Here is a 26,081-nt window from a genome sequence, read left to right on the forward strand (position 1 = left end):
GCCCTTCTGAAACAACAGGGTTAACAACTTTAAATCGGCCCTTATGATCAAAACCTTTTGTTTTTTGGAAGGGAGATAGGATTTAAAAGTACTTTGAATCAGAAAATAAGAATTAGCTATGCTACACATTCTAGTGAATAGTATCAAGAAAGACAGATGCATTTAAAATAATTTTACAAGTCTAGCAAATATGAGGTTGATGGGTTCTTTACTAACATACTAAGTAATTACAAACATTCTTCATCTTTATTATAAACTTTTAAGCTATTTTAATAAAATGGCTGTAGACCTCACTTTACTTCTATTTATCTGTGCATTAATAAAAACATCTGTTAAAATTCCTTATTTAGCATTTCTGAAAACCCTAGTTAAATAAGATCACTAAAACTACCAGAGAAGCTTTGAAATACTGATTGCAGATTCATTTCCAAGTTGAGTTAGCCCCTTTCAGGATCTGGCATTTAAATCATGAGTATCTTCACCAACTTGAACTCTGAAAACAAAAAATTTGGCTAGTGCTGGCCACAGTTAAACAGTACTGGTAGGATGTGAAACAAATAAAAACTGAAAATATATTGTCAATCATACATTCCATAATTTCATGAATTTAGCAAGGTATGACTCATAAATACTGTTACGTCTTTGGAGGTTATCTCAACTTCCATCAGGCCTCAGCCAAAACACATCAGTACTCATGTAAGATAAAAGAAATAGGGAGATGATTTTGCATACATGCTACCTAGTGCTTAGCTACCAGTTTTCCCCTTCTTATGTAACTATTCTAGGATAACTCCATGAAGAGCATGGGATGAAGGGTATAGGGAACAGAAAACCTGGTTGGGCTAAAAAGAATATATTAGTATATAAAAAGTTTCTCAGCTGAATAATTATTCTCACTGTGGTTATGCTATGTGCAACATATAAACTGTACAATAATTTTTTCCTGTTTGTCCACTTTTGGAAAGAATTAGGCTCAGTAAAATTTAAAATATACATTAGTTTGCTTTAAATGTAAAGATTACAGTTTTGCTTGTTTTGTTTTTGGCTCAACTGTATCATAACCAAAAAAAAGTCTTTGCTTTGATAATACAGTATGAAAAAGTTCACATATGTACATGGGTACATTCTTCCATTAAAGTTTTTACTTAAATCTATCTCAATGTATCTTTACAACTGATACAACTGATCTTTTACAACAAAAGTCAAAAAACAACAAAGTAGAAATGATTCCATTTTACAGCACTTTAGGTTTTCTTAAGTTTTCCTTTAGCACTTAAAGGACATCATTGAAACGCTGCTTTCCATAGTCTGCAGGATCCATTTGAAGTTCTCGTTCTTCATCATCTGTAAGTGAAATAATTATATATCAAGAATATTATTTTAAAAATCACTAGCAGAAATCCAATTAAATAATGTCTTTTTCTGGCTCCTTCTTGGCTATCAGCTATTACTTCACATTTTTGTCAGTTTATAAGCCAATAGCAGTCCTTCTCTTCTAACTTCCCCACAAACTACAGGTTTCAAAATAAGTCTGGTAAAAGTATTAAAATTATGTTAGTATAAGAATGAAAAGTTTCCATCCACCTGAGAGGCTCCCATTTGAGTACGTGGCTTCTTATGTCCCTTTTGGCTCTTTAGAAGCTTTTCCTACTTACTTCCTGATTCACAGTTGCAATTACCTAGTAGCTGAGTTTTAGATAGGTGCTACTATGAAAATAATTATATGGCAATATAATTTAAAGACAGTTAAATATTGGAATCCAAATGTGTATGTGTACTATACCTCTCTAAACTCCATTCTTTTAGACTTGATAAATTTTTATTTTCAGGTTCTCTAAGTAAATCCTATGGTAAATTTTTGTTAAAAGAAAGATGCCATGTACTATTTACTATATATTTACTTTCCATAATGTATTCTCATTTACTCATAAAAATGTCAAGCAAACCAACTTTCTTTTTCCTTTCAATAACTTTGCTGTTACAGACTTATGGAAAATCTCATTTAGAATTGCAGGCAGCCCTTTTGCACCAACATTCTAACAAACAAATTGATCTCATATCTTTACTAATATAATCCTCTAGGTATAAAAAATCCCAACCTTTTACAATATGTATACAAGCTGAAATTATAAACATACTATTCACACTCGTATTCTGAAAATATGCTAATCAATTTCTTATTACAGAACTTTACAGTTTTAAAATATTATCTTTGATTTTTAAAGGGAAAATCACTGGCACCTCTCCAGAAAGCTCTCTTTAGGATCCTATCTCTATAGGACCTCACCTTATAGCTATAAACACATCTTTCAAGACTTTAGTAATCAAATGAAGGCTTAATCACCAGGGAACAGTGGAAAAAGCTTACTACTATAAAGAAGAAATTCTAGAGATTTAATAGGAAAGTTAATTAAAGTAAAAATGTTACTTTTGTATATTTTTAAATGTATATTTGTAAACAGAAGAAGAGATAAAAGCAAAGGACTAGGAATAAAAAGATTAATTCTCATCCTGCTAAGGCACTGAACAAACAATCTAGTTATTGAGCTTTTTCGGGCCTCTAATTACCTTTTTAGTAGAATAGGAATAGCAACTGCCTTTCCTACCTCAAAACACAATAATGTTTATGAATATGTAATTGTGATGTCTTCTATAAATATAAGGAGCTTTTTGGTTTTATTAATTTATGGTTTTCAGCAAAGTTTTAATATGGTACAATCATACTGGTTTTTAGAATCTCATAGAACTTTTGGAATACAGATTTATTTTTCACACTGATCTATCATTTATATCTAAAGTCCATTTTCACTGTAGCTCTTTTACCTAGAATTCAAATTTCTATCAAGAACCTTTTTGCATTTATCTGTAAAATATGATGAAACTACCTAACCAAGTCTGATATAGGGTGACAGGTAATCATAAAACATAAATATATGAAATAATATTTTACTTCAATTTATAAAGCAGCAAAATCTATAAATAACTCATCAATGTAAAATGAATTTTAAAGGAAATATGATTAGAGCCATTCATAATTTAAAAACTAACTCCTAAATTCACTCTGAAAACAAGAAAGACTACTTCCAGAAAGCAAGCTCTACCAAGGAAGAACTTCTTAGGGCAATAAGCCAGTGAGGCAACACTAAAAAGTACAAGTTAATTCACAGGCCAAAGGGCAATTATCCTTTAAAGGAGGTGGCTCAGAGAAACAATCTAGATTTACTTTTACTTTTTAAAAAAATGATTATTCAACAGGTATTTATGTAGTGTTTACAGTGTGAAAGGCTCTATTCTAAGTGTTTAAGACATATTAAATCATTCAACCTCTAGAAAAACCTTGTTAAATCAGGTATTATATTTATCCTTGATTTGCAGATGAGGAAATTGAGGTACAGAGGTTAGGTAACTCATTTAAGGTGACAGAGCTAGAAAGTGGTGGAGCTATGATTCTAATCCAGGAAGTATGGCTGGAATCCATAAACTTAAGCACTTTGCTAAGCTGCCTTTCATAGATATACTCAGTAAGACTCATGTATTTCATATACTATTAAAAAGCCTGGAACTTCTATAGGATGAAAGATGAGAATAAAGGAAATTTGTAAACCTCCATCTCATTACAATAAAGAATGAATTAAAAGATACATCATCCATCAGATGTATGATATTTTCAGAGTTAATCTTGTAGTCAAGTCAATAACAGAAGTTAGGATTTTTTTTTCCCACATCAATGTATATGTGTGTGTGTATTTGGTTTAGGATACTTGAGAAAACCAGCAGGTATAAATCAAAGTAAACCATGATGGTAAACCCAGAAAAAAAAAGAAAGAAGAAAAATAGGCTTCATTTAAATCAGAATTCTACAAGAAACCAGTCTGCACGTGGTGTTGATGCAGGTGATCGATACACATGAATGGGCATCAGACCTAAGGCTGAAATTTTTCAGAGATGCTGCCAAAGCCTCTATTTCATAATCCAGACTTTCTGAGACTAAAATCAGAGTGTCCTTAGCTGAACTCAGAACCTCAGTCCTATAGCTGAGATCTCTATTCTTTGGGACCCCACTGCTAGAGAAAGAACTGCTACTAATACTAGAGAGAGAAGAAAAAAGACCTATAGCTAGAACACCAACAGTGCTTCTAAAGTGCATGCCTCATTTTCAGTATCTCTGGCTGCAAGGTCTCAAAGTCAGCAACAAAATTTGCACTTTCTTTCCTGGGTTTGGGGGAAGATGTGTTTCAGGCATCCTGAAATCTGAAACACATGTTCCCATTAACACCTGGGGAATCACATACAGTAATTCCACTTGAATGTAGCTACTGAATTTTAGAACTGAAAAGGATCATCTATGCTAGTCTTTACAACTGAAGAAATTTGGTCCAGAGAGTGATCTGAAAGGTAATACACAGTTGGTCTCCTGACTCTCAAAGCCTTTTTTTCCACCATTATTTCTACATTGACTAAATGAACAAATGCTTTTAAATTCTAAATATTCTGGTTTCATAATAATAAGAAAGCCTAGAATCCAACTGTTGATATATTAGTGAACAGCTCTAATTCTCCCTCCTCATTTTTTTGACAATTAACGCATTCGAAAGAATCCCTAAAAACATACTTAAAATTATTTGGATCTCTTCAGTACTCCTCTTCAGCCATTTCCAACCACACTTTTCCCTTTTTATTTGCTGGAGCTGATGTTCCTACATCTTTTTGTTCCTTGTGATAAGGAAGTCCCCTGCAGCTGCCCTATTCTGCTGTTGCTATCGTCTAGTGGACCCCAAAGTGGATGCTGTTGTTGTTAGCTGCTGTGAAGTCAGTCCCAGGACTCATGGTGACTTCATGCACAACAGAATAAAATTCTACCCTAGTCCTGCACCAATGCCATGATCAACTGTGGATCGGACGGTTGAGATTCGTAGGGTTTTCATTGGCTGATTTATGAAAGTAGATTGCCAGGCATTTCTTTCTATTCTGTCTTAGTCTGGAAGTTCTGCTGAAACCTGTTCAGTACCATAGCAAGACCTCCACTTACAGGGGTGGTGGCTGTGCATGAGATACACTGGCCAGGAAATCAAACTTGGGTCTTACACATACATGGAAGGTAAGAATTCTACCACTGATTACCAATGCCTCATACGAAGTGGAATAAGAGGCAATCTCCAGTTCATGTAAGATTGATTTGCAACTGAGAAAAACCAAAACTCCAACAACTCCCTCCCTACATTCAGGATATCATCTTATGTCATTTCCTTATATTCCTTAGAATCAATGAATTTATCTTTTTGTGAAAGTAAACACAGGGTAGCATGAGGGTACAGCAGACCTGAAATGCAAAGTGGCAAAGAGAACTGGGGTTGGGTATGGACAGAAGGCTACAGGAAAGGGAGAAAGGAGGACTGAAGATAAATGCACCTAATGTAGACAAAACAAACAAAATCCTCATAACTGGACCAGTAAGCAACATCATGATAAATGGAGAAAAGACTGAAGTTGTCAAGGATTTCATTTTAGTCAGATCCACAATCAATGCCCATAGAAGCAATGGTCAAGAAATCAAACGATGGATTGTATTTGCAAAAGACCTCTTCAAAGTATTAAAAAGCAAAGATGTCACTTTGAGGACTAAGACATGCCTGACCTAAGTCATGAAATCTTCAATTGCCTCATATGCATGTGAAAGCTGAACAATGAATAAGGAAGACCTAAGAAGAATTGAAGGGAGCTCTGGTAGCATAGTGGCTAAGGCACTTGACTGCTAACCAGAAGGCTGGCGGTTCAAACCCACCAGCCACTCCTCGGAAGGAAGGTTGGGCAATCCTACTTCCGTAGTGATACTGCCTCGGAAACCCAAGGAGGGGTCGCTATGAGTCAGGGCTGACTCGACGGCACATAACAACAACAACAACAAAGAAGAATTGATGCATTTGAATTATGATGCTGGCGAAGAATACTGACTATGGACTGCCAGAAGAACAAACAAATTTCTTGGAAGAAGTACAGCCAGAATGATCCTCAGAAGTGAGGGCAGCAAGACTTTATCTCACATACTTTGAACACATTATCAAGAGAGACTGGTCCTTGGAGAAGAATATCATGCTTGGTAAAGTAGAGGGTTAGTGAAAAAGAGGACGACACAGTGACTGCAACAACGGGCTCGAAGAGAGCAACAACTGTGAGGATGGTGCAGGACTGGGCAGTGTTTCATTCTGTTGTATGTAGAGTCGCTATGAGTCAGAACTAACTCGATGGCACCTAACAACAACAACTTTAGATAAAAAGCATAAAAATATTAAGCTAAAATTCTGTAATAAAAGTCATCAACGTTAAGATATCCAAAGATTACTGTCAATTATGATTGGAATTAATTGCTCTAATAAAAATCGCAAAGTTATGCAACATGATGACAGAAGCCCTTCAGAAAGAAAATTAGAGAATGTTTTAGGTATAAACCAAGCAAGCTTATAAATCAGAAGTTAAAGAATTATTACTTTAGTCACAGTTATAAGAATAAAGCACAATGAGAAAAGCAAAGAATTGTCAGTTAACAACATTTATTGAGGGCCCTATGTGTGCTAAGTACTATGGGGGTAGGTATGAAGGCAGAAAAGAATGCAAACAAAATAGAAAACAAAATAAATGAAAATCCCTGCCCTCCAAGAGCTTACAATCTAAATGGTGATATTTACATGCAAAAAAAAAATAAAAAGCCTTTACACAACATTGTAAGTAAATGCAAATAAATAAATCCAAACAAATCACAAAAGCAATGAAGAAAGAAAAAAGGTAAGACTTATGAAAAAGAATTAAAATGAAATTAAAAAAGTGAATATAATTTATTCAGTATACCAAAAAGTGGTGGCAAAGTTCTCATTAATATATCCTTACATAACTCCTAGCATTTATTATGTCTTTTTTAATCCCATTAACCATATTTTTCAAAAACTAGAATGTACTATCAAAACAATGCCTAGGTATAAGTCAGAATCTTAGTTTCCCTTTCTTCTATTACCTACATAGTAGTCTAGGACAACTATTTTTTTCTTCTGAGTTTTATAAAACAATTTTTATCATGAACCTAAAAAAAATAATAATTACTTTAAAAAGAGTTAAGGAAAAAAAGTCAAGAAAAATTACATTGAAAAAACTTTCACGCATCATACTATGGAAGGCTAATACACCACACACTAAGTTAATAATCAACTTTTACAGAAAAGAGAAAAAGCTCCACAAATACTACTAAATGATATGAGCAGGCAGAAAACAAGCCTACAAACTTGCAATAAAGCAACATACTGACACACATGCATGGGCAGGGCTGCATGCACACAGATTCTGAACTTTCACTACGTTAAAAGCTCAGAGGCAATATGTTGAATCTGTGTAATACACATAAAAGATAAATCTTCTCAAACTAACTGTTAAATATAAATTTTAAGCCTCAGTGAAAATTTCAAAAACAGCCTTCCTATGCTTTATCAGGGGTGAAATAATCTTTAGTGTGGCGATTACTCTCTTTTATGGTTTCCTTTTAACAAAAAGGATACCTGGGCAATATTCATACATAGAATAATGAAACATTTTCAAAGAAATGGAAAATATTTTCATGGAGCATTTGCCTTAAGTAAGTCTAGAGTAATTTTAAACACCTTAATTATAAATTTTCCAAAGATTCTGAGTTTCAAATTGTAATTGTATCATATACATAGTATACATACAAGATACTAATAATAGTATACATATAAGATACTAAAAATAGAAGATAATTTATTTACAGATCTATAAATACCACTATCATAAAATAGTTTCAAAAATAAAACCAAAACACTGCACAGAATCTCTTTGTATAATTTTAAGGTTGTACTGCCACTAATAAGTGGACAAACGTCTACACAAATTCAACCAAAAACTTAGAGGTGGGTTTCACGGTCACAGCATGGAGGCCAGGCCCACGCTCACCTTGGACGTCTTCCTCTCCACCATCACCATCTTCTTCCTCATTGTAAGCCAGCTCGGCCTGCTTGTCTGCCTCATACTCACCTACGTTACCATCATCCCCATTATAATCCGCCAGTTTAGAGCCATGCTGCGGATCAACAGGGGATTCATTCTCATCAAAGAATTGGCCTGTGAAGTAGGTAGAGGATTAATTCAAGAGTAAAGAGAAGAAAAGAAGGGACCTACACTGAAGATAGACCAGAAAGTAGACAAATGAAACCTAGCAATTTTCAGAGTACTGGTTAAAAAAAGGTACATTTTGTGATGGTATCCAAAACAAATCTAAGAGTGAAGACTCTGAAAACAACTTTTACTTAAGAATTTCTCCTTTGTGTTAATTTTAGAACTTGCTACTTAAAGTCTTGAATGTTTTCTTAAAGCCAGGGTACCATTCTCAGGGCTGTTTTCCTAATAACCAATGCCTTTTAAGTATTTAATTTGACACTTTATGAAAAGAATGTATCATTTTATCACTAGGCACAATAGATATTTACAATTTACAGCCATTTATTACATGATTAATTTTGATAACTTTAAATAAAACAGTTTCCTTTTGGATAATAAGCTAAATTAAAAAGGAAATAAAAAATACTGTATTGCTGTTATATATATTATCAGTAACAACAAAGAAAAACAATTTTCCAATTTCTATTTTTTTTTTTTTTTGGCCTAACGCATCTGAGGGTTATCTCCAATTCATTCAGTAATAGTGACTCACTCCAAAAAAAACAAATCGAACTCACTACCGTCAAGCCAGACCCATCCTTGGGTTTCCGAGGCGATATCACTACGGAAGTAGATTGCCTGACCTTCCTTCCGAGGAGTGGCTAGTGGGTTTGAACCACCAGCCTTCTGGTTAGCAGTCAGATGCTTTAGGCACTATGCCACCAAAGCTCTTAGTGACTCACTATCGCCATGGATTTCCATGGAGGGATGGCAATGAGGATAAGGTATCAGAATCCTCAGAGGTGTATGTTTTGAAAAACACCCCAAGCATTTCTGATTTATCCCTTCCCATTTTCCAAACCATGTAAGAAAGTCACTGGTAGAGGAAGTTTAAGAAAATTGACTTACATGAGGCTATTATATTGTACGTATTCATAACAATTAGAAACTAAGAAGAGCAATAGACATACTATTTATTATAAAAAGCTGTGCAACAAGTAACATTGAAAATAAAAATGTTAGGCATAATAAGACGTGTCTCATAAATTTAATGTCAATTTTGACATTAAATATAATTACCACAAATTTTATTTGAATCTCTAAAATATAAATAATATTAACTTACTGATGATGTAAGAATTTAAGACTTTAAATATAATAATTTGTAAATTTTACTACTCAAACTTAATTTTCTGCTAAATCTTATTTTTCCTAGTGAACATGTAATATAATACTATATTTCTACTTCTTAACTTCCATCATATAATTATTTTGGCTATAAACATTAATGGATAAAATCTTGATGTGTTAGATTGCAATTTATAAAGCAATGAGATACTCATTTAGAAGAAAAATGAAAAGCTCCCTTTGTTTGGAAAGAAAGGTTGGATACAAATGGAAAAAATTATGGCGGTATCAGTCAATTCTACAGATAGGTCACCACATCATCAAGTCAATATATTTCTAATTGCTGGGTAAAGATAAGAGTCAATAATAAAATAATAATAATTAAAGGATAAGATTCAATAACAAAATAGTAATAATAATAATTAAATGACAAACACATAGGCTTTTTAAAAGGGGAGAAACAGAAGACTGAAGTAACTGGGACCAGTACAAAGAGCAGGAAGTCATCTTAAATCTATTCTATAATAAGGTTTGAGTGTGTAAAATAAATAAGTGATGAATGGAAAAGCTGATAAAAAAAAATTAGGGAAAAGAAATGGATATACAAGAGAAAAGAAAAAAAGAAAAGAACCAGTTGCCATCAAGTCAACTCTGAGAGGACAGGCTATTTGTGAGAAAGAAAACCAAATGTCTCCTAATGATAGTAATACAAAATAAATCATCATGCTGGCTTTTATTATTATATCTTTCTCTAATGATAAAATAAATGATGTCAACAAAAGCAGGAAAAGGGAAAATTTATAGACATCTATATATGTAGTATTTACTTATGGACAAAATAGTTGGTATATTAAATCATCTTTATGCAGTAAGAAACTGCCAATTTAAAGAAACACTTTAATATGGTAATTACCAGTGAGTTTCTCAAAATACTCTATTTTCTAAGAAAACTTATTCATTCTCCATCAGAGTTATGAAAAGAAGACTGAAAATTTTAAAGTTAGCTTTATTTTTTTTAGATTTCAACTGATGATCTGACTAGCATTAATTCAGTCATAAAATTTTAATATTACAATTACAGTGATACTCAGAGATAATCTAATAATCAGTAACAAAAATGGATGACTACAATACTTCCCTTTGTTTAATAATAATCTTAGCTAATATATCAAGAGAATGTTCATGTTTGGGGAGAGAGCTAAAACTTTAATATTGGGTTCAAAAGAAAATAAACCTAGTTGTACCATACTAAGGTTTACTGAAAATATTTAAAATGTATTTGCCAGCATCCTGTCAGGGATTTCTATAGGATATTACACTCAAGGATGCTCTATAATCTACTTCCTAATACCATCTTACTAAAAATCATTTTCTCATTACATAAAATATGTATTAGAATCACTAGAATCCTTTTATGCCTCAAAGTATACATCCACATATGAATTACTTTGCTTCCTTTACATTATTTATTTACAAACACATATATTCTCAACTGGAGTTCTGATGGCACAGTGCCTAAGGCATTTGACTGCTAACCAGAAGCCTGGCAGTTCAAACCGCTGCTCTGCGGAAGGAAGATGAGGCAATCTATTCTGTAAAGATTTACTGCCTCAAAAACCCAGTGGGGGTTGCTATGAGTCAGAATCGACTTGATGGCAATGAGTTTGGTTTTTGGAGTTTTATATTCTCAATTAGATATAAATCTTTACTAGAAACATCTTTACTATGTTTTCAATGCTCACAGACAACAAGAGAGTAAAAAGTAGAAGAGTCAACTACACAAAGTGGCCAGTCAAGATGGGGAAATTAAACAATGATTAAACATGACAGTATATATAAAAATGCATAATGTTGATCAATATAATTGAATGCTAAATTGTATAGTTGTCAGACCATATTTGCAAACTGAATTACACAAGGGAGAAATCAGTGGGAGTTAGAAGGGAAAGTTTCAAGAAGGAGGCAAATATACTGGACTATGACAGAAGAATGGAAAGAAACATTCAAACAAGTGAAAATGAAGATGGAGTATTCAGAAGACTGTACAGAGATTAACTTGACTAGATTTATATTAGATTGTAGAAAAGCAAGTCTGGATTTTTTATTTAAAAAGTGGCCAAAAAAAAAAAAAGGCAAGCTGGGAATAATTATGGAAGACCTTTAAAGCCAAAGATATGAAAAGGCCTTCTACATCTGCTTTTGTTCTATTTTGGGTATAATCAAATAGTCATTGTTAAGATCAAATGACAAAGCATATGGAAGTATCTATAGTGCTCTTTCATCCATCCATCCAAAAAAGATTCACTGATATATATGACAGGTAGGCACTGTGATACAAAAATAAACTCACCATCTCCATCTCCTATTACTCAGTGCAGGAGACAGGACATATAAACAAATAATTAGAAAGTGACGTTATATGTGCTAGACCACAATGATCTAAAGTGATATCTGAACATGGAGACAGTTGCTATAGTTGCTTTCTATTTGATCAAAGTTTAACATTTATGTAAGGGGCAACAGACAGTTATGATTTCTTTTAAACTCCCCCAAAACAGGGATCTAATCTGCCTTATGTACCACAGTATCTTCAGTGTTCAGAATAGTACTAGGTTTTTAAGTCCACTCAGTAAATATCTGTGGAATACATGACAAAATGATATGATGTAATTCAATAAAAGCAACATTGTAGCAGCAGAATGGACTGAAAGACAGCTACATCTTTAGGAAACCTTTCAAATATTAAATCAATTCAGGCAAGAAGCCAGGAAGGCCTAGAAAAGGAATATGGAACAAAGGAATAGAAAGAAGTGTCAAGAAATGATTTCATAATCCTAGCCAGGAAGCTAAAATTAATGGTGCCTATAGTTTGTGTGTGTGTGTGTGTGCGTGTGTGCATGTGCATGTGCGCGCGCACACACACACACACACACACACATCTCCATCCCAAAAATAGAGAGCCCTGGTGGTGCAGTGGTTAAAAGTGCTTAGCCGTTAAGGTTGGCAGTTTGAACCTATCAGCAGTCCCAGGACAAAGCTGTGGTAGTCTGTTTCCATAAATACTTACAGCCTTGGAAACCCTATGGAGTAGTTTCACTCTGTCCTATAGGGTCACTATGAGTTGGTATTGACTGCATGGCAGTGGGTTTGGTTTTGATTATACCCAAAATAGAACAACTGAGAAGGTATGGGAAGGCAAATAATTGTTTCAGATATATTGAACTTGAGTTTACAGTAAGATATCCGAATGTTTTACACATGGAAATATGGATTAGACTCTAGGTACAAAGTGAAGGCCAGATATGTAGATTTGAGATGCATAAAATACTTACAGAAAAAGCTGTAAGTCAAAGGAGCAACAATCCTCACATTATGATATAAATGATGTGTTTCAGCAGGTGTTAGATACTAGACTGCATTTCTGAAACAGTTAACCCATTTTAAGATGTTTAATTCAGTCTATCCCTCAGTAACCAGAATTTTTAAGCTGCGCCAGTTAGGGAAGTAATGTGGTACTTACATTTAGTTTGGATCCCAAAATTTCCTTAGAGCAAATTCCTTACAGAAATTGTAGCAAAATTCAATTTTGCAATTGTATATTAGTTTCATCCTTGGTGGATGGTTGAAAATGATTAACCAATGAGCCCTGGTAGTGTTTTACTGCTAACTGAGAGGCTGGCAGTTCAAACTCACCCAACGGCTCCACGGGAGAAAGACCTGACAATCTGCTCCTGTAAAGATTACAGCCTAGAAAACACTATGGGGCAGTTCTACCCTGTCACATGGGATTGCACTGAGTCAAAAATCAACTCAATGGTACCCAGCAAACACAAGAGTCTATCAGCAACAAGATATCTTCCTACCAAAGCTTTAAATATGAGAACACAAAAAACAACACAAACACTATTTAAAGCCTTCGAGAAGTATCAAGTTTGAAAAACAAGTTATAAGACATTGTTTTGAATATTTAAAAAGTCCCAAATCAAACTACCTAAAGTCTACTAAATATGTATCACCATGATAGCATGAATGAAGAAATTTTTCATACATCTTTCTTCCTTTAATTCAGACCATGTGGACTAAATTTATACATTTCACATCACCTAAAATATTGAGCTTTTAAAACACTTTTCAGTTTACTTTAGACAATACACTAGAACTTCATATAGAATGTTGGGCATTCTAAAATATGAAAACATCAGGCTACAAACTTTTAAAAAGAATAACAAAACCCTGTGGCTCAACTTTCAATCAATAGACAGGCCTTAAGGTGAACAATAAAACTAGGGAGGTACTATACATTAGAACAATCACCTATACCAGATCAAAAGGGCAGCGTTTGCCCAGGGATAAAACTCAGAAAGCAGGAATGGACAGGAAAGGACAAAGGGAAATGGTAAACACAGGAAGAAAGCGGCAACAGTGCTGTTACAGCGTAGAGACTGTGAGCAATGTCACAAAGCAGTATGTGTAGGAGTTGTTGGATAGAAAACCAATTTTCTTTGTAAACTTTCACATAAATAAAAATACAAAAAAATGATAACTACAACTACAGGCAGTCCCTGATTTACAAACAAAATCTTCTCCTAAGCGTGTCTTTAAGCCTAATTTGGAAGTAAGTTGGCACAGGTGCACATGGTTCTTATTTAGCCTTACTTTAGTGCAAGAAAAGGTTCAAAGCCTTTTCTACAATTTAAAAGCTGCATGTGTGCACGTGAAGGTGACTGTGATGAAGAATTTGTGTGTGTGTGGGGGAAGGGGCTGGTTCAATCCTTACAAAGTGAGGGCAAATTTACAAAACATTAATTATCTGTAAATGGGATGTTTGCAATCCCAGGGACTTCCCGTTTAACGTTTCTCAGTCACAAAATGACACTTCAGTCAAGAGAAACTAGACTGTATATTTTAACTCTGTACTGTAAATCAATCGAGAAACACCAAGATAAATCACTTCTAAGCTTCATTAGCTCAAAGTTCATTTAGTTGCACTCTTTCAATAACAAAATTATCAATTTGAGTTGGCTATAATTATATTCTCCAGAGAGAAAGAAAGTAAAGTTTTACTCTAAAGGAGTCAATCTCTTTTTTTTCTGGCTTTCATCACTTTTTACCATTCACTTGAAAGTTAATATAACCAGTTGACTCTTGGCATTTACTTAACTTCATCCCTATAGTTTTGACTATTCCAGTAACCCTGGGGGCCCACAACACTTGAAGATTTGTATTTGCTGAGACTTGAATTAAAATGTGAGTGCTCAGAGGGTGGGGAATACAAATTATGACAAAAATGTTATTACAGGCTTTTCTTACCAAACAGTATGTAGGGAAATTGCTGACTGGGTTCTGAACTGTTTTCTTTGAATTCATATTCAGGAATATATTGGGGCAAAAAGACTGTATATACTTCCTGTTACCTTTTACCAAACCTACTGGGTCACTCTTAGTATCAAGCATAGGATGAAAAGTCTGAAGTAGGAGGTAATTTGCTAACTTTTGAAGAGGTGATAGAAAGCATACATCAAACATGTGTGACAACTGTAGTTTATAAAGATATTTACATGTGCTCTGGTGGCATAGTGCCTAAGGCATTTGATTGCTAACCAGAAGACTAGAAGTTCAAACCCACCAGCTACTCCTCAGAAGGACGATTAGGCAATCTACTTCTGTAGGGATACCGCCTCGGAAACCCAAGGAGGGGTCACTATGGGTCGGATCCGACACAGCAGCAGTGAGTTTTTTTTTGTTGTTGTTCATACATACTCGTGTAATTTAATCATATGTACATTAAATACTTGGAAACTCCACTTCAACATCAGTATTTAAAGAATTCTTTAATACTTAGAATAGACAAGGCTACAATGTAACTGACAAAATTATATATGCTAATCCCAATTTCCTTTCTGAAGAAAGATCAAAAAAATCATCTCATACTTAAGAATAGAGCAAAAGATTTTTCAAACATTTCACAAGAAGTTTTCTTTTTAACTTCACACTATGGTTTACATTTTAGAGAAGTTTAACAGATTTTTCTGTTTTTTTTATTAGCTATTTTCAGATATACAAACAATATAACAAAAATCCACAGCTCTGTCAAATTTTAACATTTTTGCCTATTTGTCCCAGAATTTTAAAATCAATTATACACAAATACAATTAAAGTATCCATAGTATTTCTTCTCACCATTTTCTTCCCATCCCAAAGGATATATATATATGTTAAGCATGAAGGTTTATGTACTCATAAAAAAACAGTATTAATCTACAGGGCTTTAAACTTTGTATGTATGGTATCTGAAAAGGAAAAGATCAACTCAGCAGGCCTGGGTAGCTCAAATCCTGCACATCCCAAAGAAAAGCTTATTCTCAGGAGTAGCCCTTGGTTGGCTCCTGGGAAATAACCCTTGGGATATTCTGCCTGGCAAGTATTTTTGTATACCTGAAGCCTTGGGCCATGCTGTACCAGTTTGATTACACAAATTAATCCTAACAAAGTGATTTATAACGAATGTATTTTCGCTTGGAAGAAGCAGAATTTGAGCAGCTAAGGTTTGTCATGTTGGTACTATGTGTCCATATGGCTGACTCCCAATAATAACCCTTAACACCAAGGCTCAAGTGAGCTTCCCTGGTTGGCAACGTTTCACATATGTTAAGATCCATCATTGCAAAAAAAAAAGACACATCAATTGCTAGGAGAATTAAGCATGTCCCTGTGCAACTCCACTGGGAGGTAACAATATGGAAGCCTATGCCTGGTTTCTTCTGGACTTTACCCTACATGCCTTCTCCGTCTGTTGATTTTAATTTGTATCCTTTCTCCATAATAACCTATAACCATTAAGTATAATAGCTCTTCTGGATCTTGTGAATTCTACCAAATCATCAAGCCTGAGGGTGGTCTTGAGGATACATGACACAGCATCATATTGTATTTATTCTTCAACTTACTTTATTCCCTCCACATTAGGCTTCTGATATTTATCGTTAATGAAAATGACTTTGCTCACTAATCTGAACTCCTATATACTATTCCACTGAATGCATGGCACATGTCCTATAATTTACTCATTCTCATACTGATGAACATTTAAATTGCTTCCATTTTTATGTAACAAACAATGAACATTCTTATATATTATTCCTCATACATATGAGGTAGTGTGTGTAGGGTGGTGCATCTTCTTTTTCTTAAGAAGTTCTTAATTTTCCAAAAGTCCAATTTATTATTTTTGTACTTGATAGTTTTTTTGTATTTGGTTTAAGAAATCTTGATCTACCTCAAGGTTTACTGTCTCACTTTAAATATGAAATCTGTAACTCATCTTGAATTCATTCTGTGTACTGTGTAAGGTAAGGAGCTCTGGTGGCATAGTGGTTAAGGCAGTTGGCTGCTAATTAAAAGGTTGGTGGTTTGAACCCACCAGCCACTCTGTAGCAGAGAGTGGCAGTCTGCTTCTGTAAAGATTTATAGCCTTGAAAACCCAAGGGGGTTGCTATGAGTCAGGATTAACTCAATGGCAGTAAGTTTGGTTTTTTGGTTTTACTGTATGAGGTAGAAAGTCAAGACTAATTTTTTCCTTTGGTTATCTAATGACCTAGCACTATTTATTGAAAAGGTTACCCTTTCCCCACTATACCACAGTATCAACTTTGTCATAAATCAAGTGACCATATATGTGTGTTCAGTTTCTGGATTTTCTATTCTATTTCATTCATCCATTTGTATATCCTTGTACCAATACCATACTGTCTTAATCTTTTATCAATAATAGTTTTATAATAAATTTTGATATCTGGTAATGGACATCTTTAAGCTTTGTTCTTGCAGACTGTCTTGGCTATTCTTACTCCTTTGCATTTCCATACAAATTTTAGTTTATCAATTTACACACACACATACTCTGCTCATAGCTTGATATAGATTGCATTGAAATTCTAGATCAGTCTGGGAAGAACTGATATTTCAATCTATGAATGTTGTATATCCTTCCATTTATTTATAAACCAATCTCTGTCAATAATACATCATAGTTTATAAAGGTCTTTTACGTCTTCAGTTAAATTTATTCAAGATATCTGATGTCTTTTTATGATATTACAAATGTTCTTTTATGGTAGAAAATATGTAACATTTGTCACTTCAACTATTTTTATAGGTACAATTCAGTGATATTAATTATGTTCACCATGTTGTGAAATCATCAGAACAAAAAAAACTGCTGTTGAGTCGATTTAACTCACAGCAATCCCTCCCTGGGTTTCTGAGGTGGTATCACTATGGAAGTATAGATTGCCCAATCTTCCTTCAAAGGAGTGGCTAGTGGGTTTGAACCACCAGCCTTCTAGTTAAAGGTCAAATGGCTTAGGCACCATGCTACCAGATCCCTGTGAAATCATGACCACTATCTATTTCTAAATTTTCATCATCCACAAATAGTCTTTTGTAAAATTTTTTTTTCTATGTTTGTTGCTGGTATAAAGAAATAAAAATGATTTTTGTATGTTAACCATCTATCTCATAATTTTGCTAAAGACATTTACTATAGATTATTTAGAGCTTTCTACATGCAAAATCATGTTATCTGCCAATAAATATCAGCTTAACAGTTTTCTTTCTTCCTATCTAATCTCTATACCAAGAAGCTCTATGGCACAATGGCTAAGCACTTGGCTTTTAACGGAAAGGTTGGCATTTCGAACCCACCAGCTGTTCCACAGGAGAAAAGACCTGGCAATCTGCTCCTGTAAAGATTACAGCCTAGTAAACTCTATGGGGAAGTTCAACTCTGTCCCACAGGGTTGCTATGGGTCAAAATAAACTCGATGGCACAACAAAAATTTCTAAACCATTTATCTCCTTTTCTTGCTCTATTTTATTGACTAAGCCCTTTGTGAAAAGTAGAATGGAAGTGGTGACAGTAAGTATCTTTGTCTTGTTTTGGATCTTAGGTCGGTGAAGTTTTGATGACACCATTAAATATGCTGTTTACTCTAGGTTTTTTAAAGATACTCTTCATCAGATTAAGGAAATTATTTTATAATCCTAGTTTTCTTACAATTTATTGTTTACTTGCTTGTTTTCTTTGTCATAAATGGGTGTCACATTTCTTCAAATGGTTAACTTAGGTCTAGTTCCAGTAATTGTTGCCAAATATTCTGATTTAAGAGAACCAAGATATTGGAAATCTGTGCAAAAGTGTTATTTAACAAAGTGTTGGAAATACATAGCTCTAGTCTGACACAAGATCATATTCTTCAAATTCAATGAAAGCTTGGCCATTCCTATATGCCTTAATCTCCCCAATGAACAAAAAGCCATATCTCTCATCTGCTGTTCTAAATATTCTCTTCCTTATTTTGAATACTGATGGAAAAATAAAATTAACAGTTAAGACCATAGAGGGAAAAAGTGGTCTTAGCGTTTCTTTACCAAAAAACCAAATCAGAATAAAATAGTAAAATATTCTGGTGGTGCAGTGGTTAAAGTGTTGGCTGCTAAGTGAAAGATCAGTGGTTTGGACTCGCCAGCCGTTCCGCAGGAAAAAAATGTCGCAGTCTGTTTCTGTAAAGATTTACAGCTTTGGAAGCTATATGCGGCAGTTCTACTTTGTTCTATGGGGTTGCCAAGAGTCAAAACTGACTTTACGGCAATGGACCTGAATTTGGGTTTTAGTTTAAGAAAAGGCTGGAAGCTTTTTCAGTGATTTAAAAGCTGTATGTGCACCATGTGAAGGCGATTGTGATGAAGAATTGTTATGACTATGGGTTGGTTCAATCATTTCAAAGCAAAAGTAAATTTACATAACATTAAAGAGTAGGTACAAGGTGTTATGTAAATTGGATATTCATAACCTAGGTACTTACTGTATTACCCAACTTAATATGCAGATTTAATTCAATACCCATTAAGGTTTATGAGGAGTAATTATAAAATTTGATAAACTGACAGTGAAATAATCTAATGTGTGATAAACTAGAAGTAAAACGCCAAAGGAAAAATTAACAATCCTGGGACAAATGGGTATCAGTAATCAGTATAGAGAAAAATTTATTTGGATCATTGAATATTCCTGACAGGTCAAATACTCAATTAGAAAAAAAAAGAAAATCAAAGATCCAGATGAAGGACAGATGATTTACTATAGAGGAAATGAAGGCTATCACAAGAGTCAAGATGGATATGAGTGAATATTCACAAATAAAATTACTTTGTATCAAATTTGGCAGTTGTAGCAACACATAAAAATCACTGGTATTTCTATAGACTAGCAATGAATAATCCAAAAAGTAAATAAAGCAATTTCATTTACAATAACATAAAAAGAATTAAATACTTAGAAATAAATTTAACCAAAGAGGAACATGCTTATAAACACTGAAAACTATAAAACATTGCTGAAAAAAATTAAAGACAACCTAAATAAATGAAAAAACATCATGCATTAGAAGACTTAATACTGTTAAGATGACAATACCCCTAAACAATCCACAGATTCAATGCAATTCTTATCCAAATCCCAGCTGCCTTCATTGTAGATGTAGACATGATGAGCCTAAAATTCATATGTAATCACATGGGATATCATGCAAAAACAATCTTGAAAAAGAAGAACAAAGTAGGAAGACTCACATATCCTGATTTCAACACTTACTACAGTAATCAAAACAGTGTGGTACTGAAATAAAGATAAAAATCCTTATCAATGAAATGGAATTGAGAGTACAAAAATAAGGTGCCAAGATCATTCGAGGAGGAAAGAATTGTCTCTTCAACAAATGGTCCTGGCATAATTGGATATCCATATGCAAAAGAATGAAGTTGAACCCTTACCTCACACCATGTTTGAAAATTAACTGAAAACAGATAAATGGCCTAAATATAAAAGTTAAAACTATAAATTCTTAGAGAAAAACATAGGGGTAAATTTTCATGACCTTGAATTTGACAATGGTTTCTTAGATATGACACCAAATGCATCAACAAACTAAAGAAAAGAGACAAATTGGACTTCATCAAAATTAGAAACTGTGTTTATCAAAGGATGTGATCAAGAAAGTAAAATGACAACTCAAAGAATGGGAAAAATATTTGCAAATCATATTTTTTATAAGGGTTTAATATCTAGAATATATAAAGAATTCCTACAACTCAACAACAACAAAAAAAAACCCAATTTAAAAAATAGGCAAAGGAATTTAATAAATATTTCTCCAAAGAAGATATAAATGGTCAACAACCATGTGAAAAGATGCTCTAATCATTTTTAAAAAAAAAAGCAACCCACTGCCATCGAGTAAATTATGACTCATAGTGACCCTAAAAGACAGAGAACTGTCCCATAGGGTTTCTAGGGCACAGGAGCTGGTGGGTTTGAACCACCAACCTTTTGGTTAGCAGCCTAATAATGCCTTAAATCACTGTGTCTCATTAGGGTAACATAAATCAAAATCACAATAAGACACACCTTCATACCCATTAAAAAAAAAAACAAAAACTCACTGCCAACAAGGCAATTCCAACTCATAGCAACCCCCATTGGGTTTCCAAGGTGGTAAATCTTTATGAAGTAGATTCCTTCATCTTCCTTCCCCAGAGCAGCTGGTGGGTTTGAACTACCAACCTTCTGGTTAGCAGTCAAATGCCTTAGGCACTGCACCAGGGCTCCTTTTCATACCCACTAGGATGGCTATAAAACAAAACCAGAAAATAACAAATATTGTCAAGGATATGTAAAAATTGGTAACCTCATTCATTGCTGGTAGGAATACAAACTGATGCAGCTGCTGTGGTAAACAGCTTGATGTTGTTGTTGTTGTTATGTGCCGTCGAGTCGGCCCCGACTCATAGCGACCCCTCCTTGGGTTTCCGAGGCAGTATCACTACGGAAGTAGGATTGCCCAACCTTCCTTCCGAGGAGTGGCTGGTGGGTTTGAACCGCCAGCCGTCTGGTTAGCAGGCAAGTGTCTTAGCCACTATGCTACCAGAACAAACAGCTTGATAGTTCCTCAAAAAGTTAAACACAGAATTATCATATGACTCAGTAATTGTACTCCAAGGTACATAGCCAAAAAACTGTAAACAGGTGTTTAAAAAAACTTGTACACAAATGTTCATACCAGCACCATTCATAATAGCCAAAAGGCAAAAATAACTCAAGTATCTATCAACAAATGAATGGGTAAATGTGGTCTATTCATATGAATAAACCACATTTTATTTATCCATTCATTTGTTGAATGGATACAAAAGGAGCTCTGGTGGCATAGTGCCTAAGGCACTTGACTGTTAACCAGAAGACTGGCGGTTCAAACCTACCAGCCACTCCTCGGGAGGAAAGTTAGGCAATCTACTTCTGTAGTGATACCACCATGGAAATCCAAGGAGGGGTCATTATGAGTCAGAGCCGAGTTTGGTTTTTTTTGGTTATTCATACAAAGGAGCCCTGCTGGCACAGTCGGTTAGGCACTAAGCTGCTAATCGAAAGGTCTGCAGTTCAAACAGACCAGTTGCTCCTCCAAAAGATGTGGCACTCTGCTTCCATAAAGACTTACAGCCTTGGAAAAACCCTATGGGCAGTTCTAGTCTGTCCTATAGGGTCCCTAAGAGTCTGAATTGACTCAAGTGCAAAAAATTTGGTTTCAAGGAGCCCTGGTGGTGCAGTAGTTAGGCACTTGACTGCTAACCAATAGTTTGGTTGTTTGAACCTACTAGCTACTCTGCAAGAGAAAGATGTGGTAGTCTGCTTCCATAAACATTTACAGGCTTGGAAACCCTATGGGGCATTTCTACTCTATCCTATAGGGCCAATATGAGTCAGAATCTACTCAACAGTAATAGGATATTTTTTTTTGGTATACCAACAGAGAAATATTATTTAGCTATAAAAAGGAATAAACTACTAATACACACTACAACATGAATGAATCTTGAAAACCTTATACTTATTAGAAGGAAGCCAGATGTAAAAGGCCACAAAATTGTATGATTCCATTTTTGTGTCATACACAGAAGGCTGGTGGTTCAAACCCAGCAGCCACTCCTTGGAAGGAAGATGAGGCAATCTACTTCCATAGTGATAGTGCCTCGGAAACTCAAGGAGGGGTCACTATGATAGTTGGGTCCGACCCGACGTCACGTAACAACAAACACAGAATAGGTAAAACTATGGAGACAGAAAGTAGATCAGTGATTGTCAGGAGCTGCAGGAAGAAGGGAAAGATGACTGACCACTTAATGGGTATAGGGTTTCCTTTTGGGGTGATGAAAACGTTCTAGAACTAGGCAGTGATAATGGTTGCATAAAATTGTAAATGTATTAAATACCACTAAATTGTATACTTCAATGAATTTTATGTTATATACATTTTATTACAATAAAATTGTTTTTAACTGAAAAACTTAAAACATAATAAAGTTTCATGTCAGGAAAGGCAATAGAAGAGGAAAATTGTGATAAAAGGAATTTATCAAAGGTACTATCTGAATTACATAAAGACCTGATGGAGGAAAGAGATTACATTGATCTCCAAAGTTCTCTGGCTAAATGGTCAAAGCTGATACACAGATTATATACCAAGAAATAATTGCAGTAAAATTCCTCACAAAAATGGCAAGTCACCAGAAAGTAAATGCTTATTAATAGACCTTTAACAAATCATTATATTTGAAATATCACAAGAAAAAGATAAAATTCATTGTGGTCAGGCCACAAGGAAATAGATATATTTAACCATCTCCAGTGACATTATAAAACTGTTCTAGAGAACAATCTGCCAATATGTAATACAAGCCATAAAGCTAGTCTAGTGCTTTGACCTAGTAATTTCAGTTTAGGGACTACACTTTTAAAGGAACACCCAAAGTAGGAGGAGCAGAAAATAAATTAAGAGAAAAAAATTCATAGTCAAGACAACTAACATAAGAAAAACAGGGTATAATCTAAACATTCAGTAAAAGAATAACTAAGTGAATCAATGTTAGTTAGTACCTAAGCCCAACAGAATATATGTATTAGACATATGTGTACATCTATTTGTAATATATGTATATATATTTTAAATGACAAATATATAACTATCTGATAGATTAAAAATGTACTTACAAAATAATGTCAATTTAAAAAGTAAACCACAAAATAGTACATGCATTGATTTTTAACCCAATATACACATTAATCATAAATGTGTATATTGGAAAAGAATTTAGAGTAAGAGTTTAAAACTCAATTGTTGTTGTTGTTGTGTGCCATCGAGTTGGACCCGACTCATAGTGACCCCTCCTTGGGTTTCCAAGACAGTATCACTATGGAAGTAGATCGCCCAACCTTCCTTCTGAGGAGTGGCTAGTGGGTTTGAACCACCAGCCTTCTGGTAAGCAGTCAAGTGCCTTAGCCACTACGCTACCAGAGCTCCTTAAAACTCAATAGCCCTTTTAAAAATAAGTTTCAGAGATTAATATTCCTCTAACAATTATTTTCCAATCACATTCTTTACCCAAAGTTTGGTTTGAAAAAAAAAATACAGTTAGGGCAACAATTAAATATCTTAAAGGATAAAAAATTAAGCTTAGAAGAAAATTTTTTAAGTATCAGATTAGGATATTTTAACCATAGATCTCTTTTTGTTAAGATAAAATTTTTCAGGACAAACACCTAGTAGAATTTGGAAAATAATTTTACATTGTATTTAAAACACTAGTCACATTCTTGTAAATAAAAACATGTTTCATGCAATAGTCAAAATACTGCTTCAAACTATCATGGATGGAAAATCAATTAAATAATTAAAAGTATGCAAACTATATACTTATATATGCAGCAATATGAACTACTGCTATAAGACCAACAAAAATACCTTGATTAAATTCACAAATGCTATCACTGCACAATTCTCACCCTATAAGCAACCTGTGTTCAAATAAGTGTCTAAACACTGCTCTAAACAGTGGCTGCCAGAGAAACCATCATATAAATCAAACAAAGGCAAACTGGAACTACTAGAAATTCTATCTGTTTAGAAGGTGAAGAAGGAAAGAAGCCACGAAAAGTAAAAGCATTGAAAAGCAAAATTTAAGTGAGCTCACTTTAATGGTATTCTCCTGTTCCAAGTTATTCTCTACAACCAGAATTTTTCTTATACTTCCTAAGAATTTCTAATTACAGGGTTATGTAAGTTAACATGCATTATCCATTACCAGAATTTATACCTCTGAAATACTTAAGGAACTCTAGTGGTGCAATGGTTAAAGCACTCAGCTGCTAACCAAAAGGTCGAGAATTCAAACCCATCAGCCACTCCTCAGAAGAAAGATGTAGATAAAGCCTTGGAAACTCCAGTGGGGCAGTTCTACAGTGTCCTATAGGATTGCTATGAGTTGGAATCAATTCAATAGCAGTAGGGGGTTGAAGTGGTTATCCACACTTCATTATTACATAATACTAGGAATTTATTCCAATTGTTCGCTTTTCTTTTAATACCTAAAAGAAGCAAATTGTAATTGGAAGGAATGGAAAACAGGACTGAAACTTTCACAAAGACAGTCTTCAAGCCTTCAAATCTTTTTGCCTTCCCTCCTGCCCATCCCTACTTCTCCAAAGAAATTTATAATTACTTATTTCCCCAAGAAATTAACAGTCTTAGAAACTAACAGCAAAGTCAACTCACCTGAAATTTATTATTTAACATCAGAGAACAGAAAAAGCTTAAAGTCTTCTTTAAAATAGTCTCTATCCATTTATAACCTGCTTTTCCTTTAAATTTTACCACCATCACACGTGCTCTTTAAATGCACGTAACTTTACTACACATTCAGTAGAGATAATAATAATAAAAGACCTTAATTCAGGCTTGTAAACATATTATATTTAAATAAATCTTTTTAACATAATATTCATCAGTTGATTCTTACTTTGCTTCAACTTATGGAAATCACCAACTCTATCCTTGGTAGCCTGCTTTAGTACATCTGTTTGAATTCTGGGTTCACTCTCCACGTTTGGGCCTGGAACTAAAGGCTGAAGAGGATTAGAAGGTATCTGATTTGAAGTACCAGGGTTTCCATTGTGGTTTATGTGTGAATCTAAGAAGGAAAAAAAAAAATCAAATTAAGGTCCTATTTTAGAAAAGAATTTCATAAAACCCGCTTCAGAAACGTTCAGACAAATCTTTAACTGACACTGAGCAGACATGTAGTTTAAAAAATAATTTTTTTTAAAGCTTTATTCTCTTGTCTCTCATCAAATCTGGTGTGTAAGAAATGTCATTTCAGCTGCCAAAAGTTTACTAATCTTTTCCAGGTAAGTATCTCTAGTATATCCCTTTCCAAAGGGATATATAGTAGAAACCCAAAGATTAAAATGGCAATATCTGTATCTTTTCCTCCCTCCAAACTCCCTATTGCTGTTAGGGATCTCCAAAATCTAGTAAGGCTTCTGGAATTTCTCATCTCTAAACCATCTTCATCTACACAGTGATTCACAACTGTTAACTCTTTGTTTCTTCTCAGATCTCCTGAATGTAACCTCTCTCCCTCCAGTGCTTCTTCTTTCCTCATCACAGCCTTGTTTGTTGTTGTTGCTGTTGTTGTTAAGTGCTGTCGAGTTGTTTCTGACTCATAGCGACCCCATGCACAGCAGAACGAAACACTGCCCCATCCCACACCAGCCCCACAATCCCTGCTATACTTGACCCCATCATTGCAGCCACCGTGTCAATCCATCTCATTGAAGGCCTCCCCCTCTTTCGTCGACCCTCCACCCTACCAAGCATGACATCCTTCTCCAGGGAATGGTCCCTTC

General features: G+C 34.4%; 1 protein-coding gene across 1 annotated transcript in view; it reads right to left on the reverse strand.

Annotated features, from left to right (window-relative positions):
* Positions 1 to 1,273: 1,273 nt before the first annotated feature.
* The window catches only part of GOLM2 (golgi membrane protein 2), a 125,327-nt gene continuing 100,519 nt past the window's right edge, over positions 1,274 to 26,081 (reverse strand). The window contains exons 8-10 of the mRNA XM_007935241.1: positions 25,193 to 25,363; positions 7,954 to 8,121; positions 1,274 to 1,344 (exon numbers count right to left, since the gene is read on the reverse strand). Coding sequence (XP_007933432.1) covers positions 1,274 to 1,344; positions 7,954 to 8,121; positions 25,193 to 25,363 — 410 coding nt within the window. The remainder of the gene's footprint in view (positions 1,345 to 7,953; positions 8,122 to 25,192; positions 25,364 to 26,081) is intronic.

The sequence above is a fragment of the Orycteropus afer genome, unplaced genomic scaffold (assembly GCF_000298275.1).
Source record: "Orycteropus afer afer isolate SDZICR_OR568_19922 unplaced genomic scaffold, OryAfe1.0 scaffold00026, whole genome shotgun sequence".
NCBI classification, from domain to species: domain Eukaryota; kingdom Metazoa; phylum Chordata; class Mammalia; order Tubulidentata; family Orycteropodidae; genus Orycteropus; species Orycteropus afer.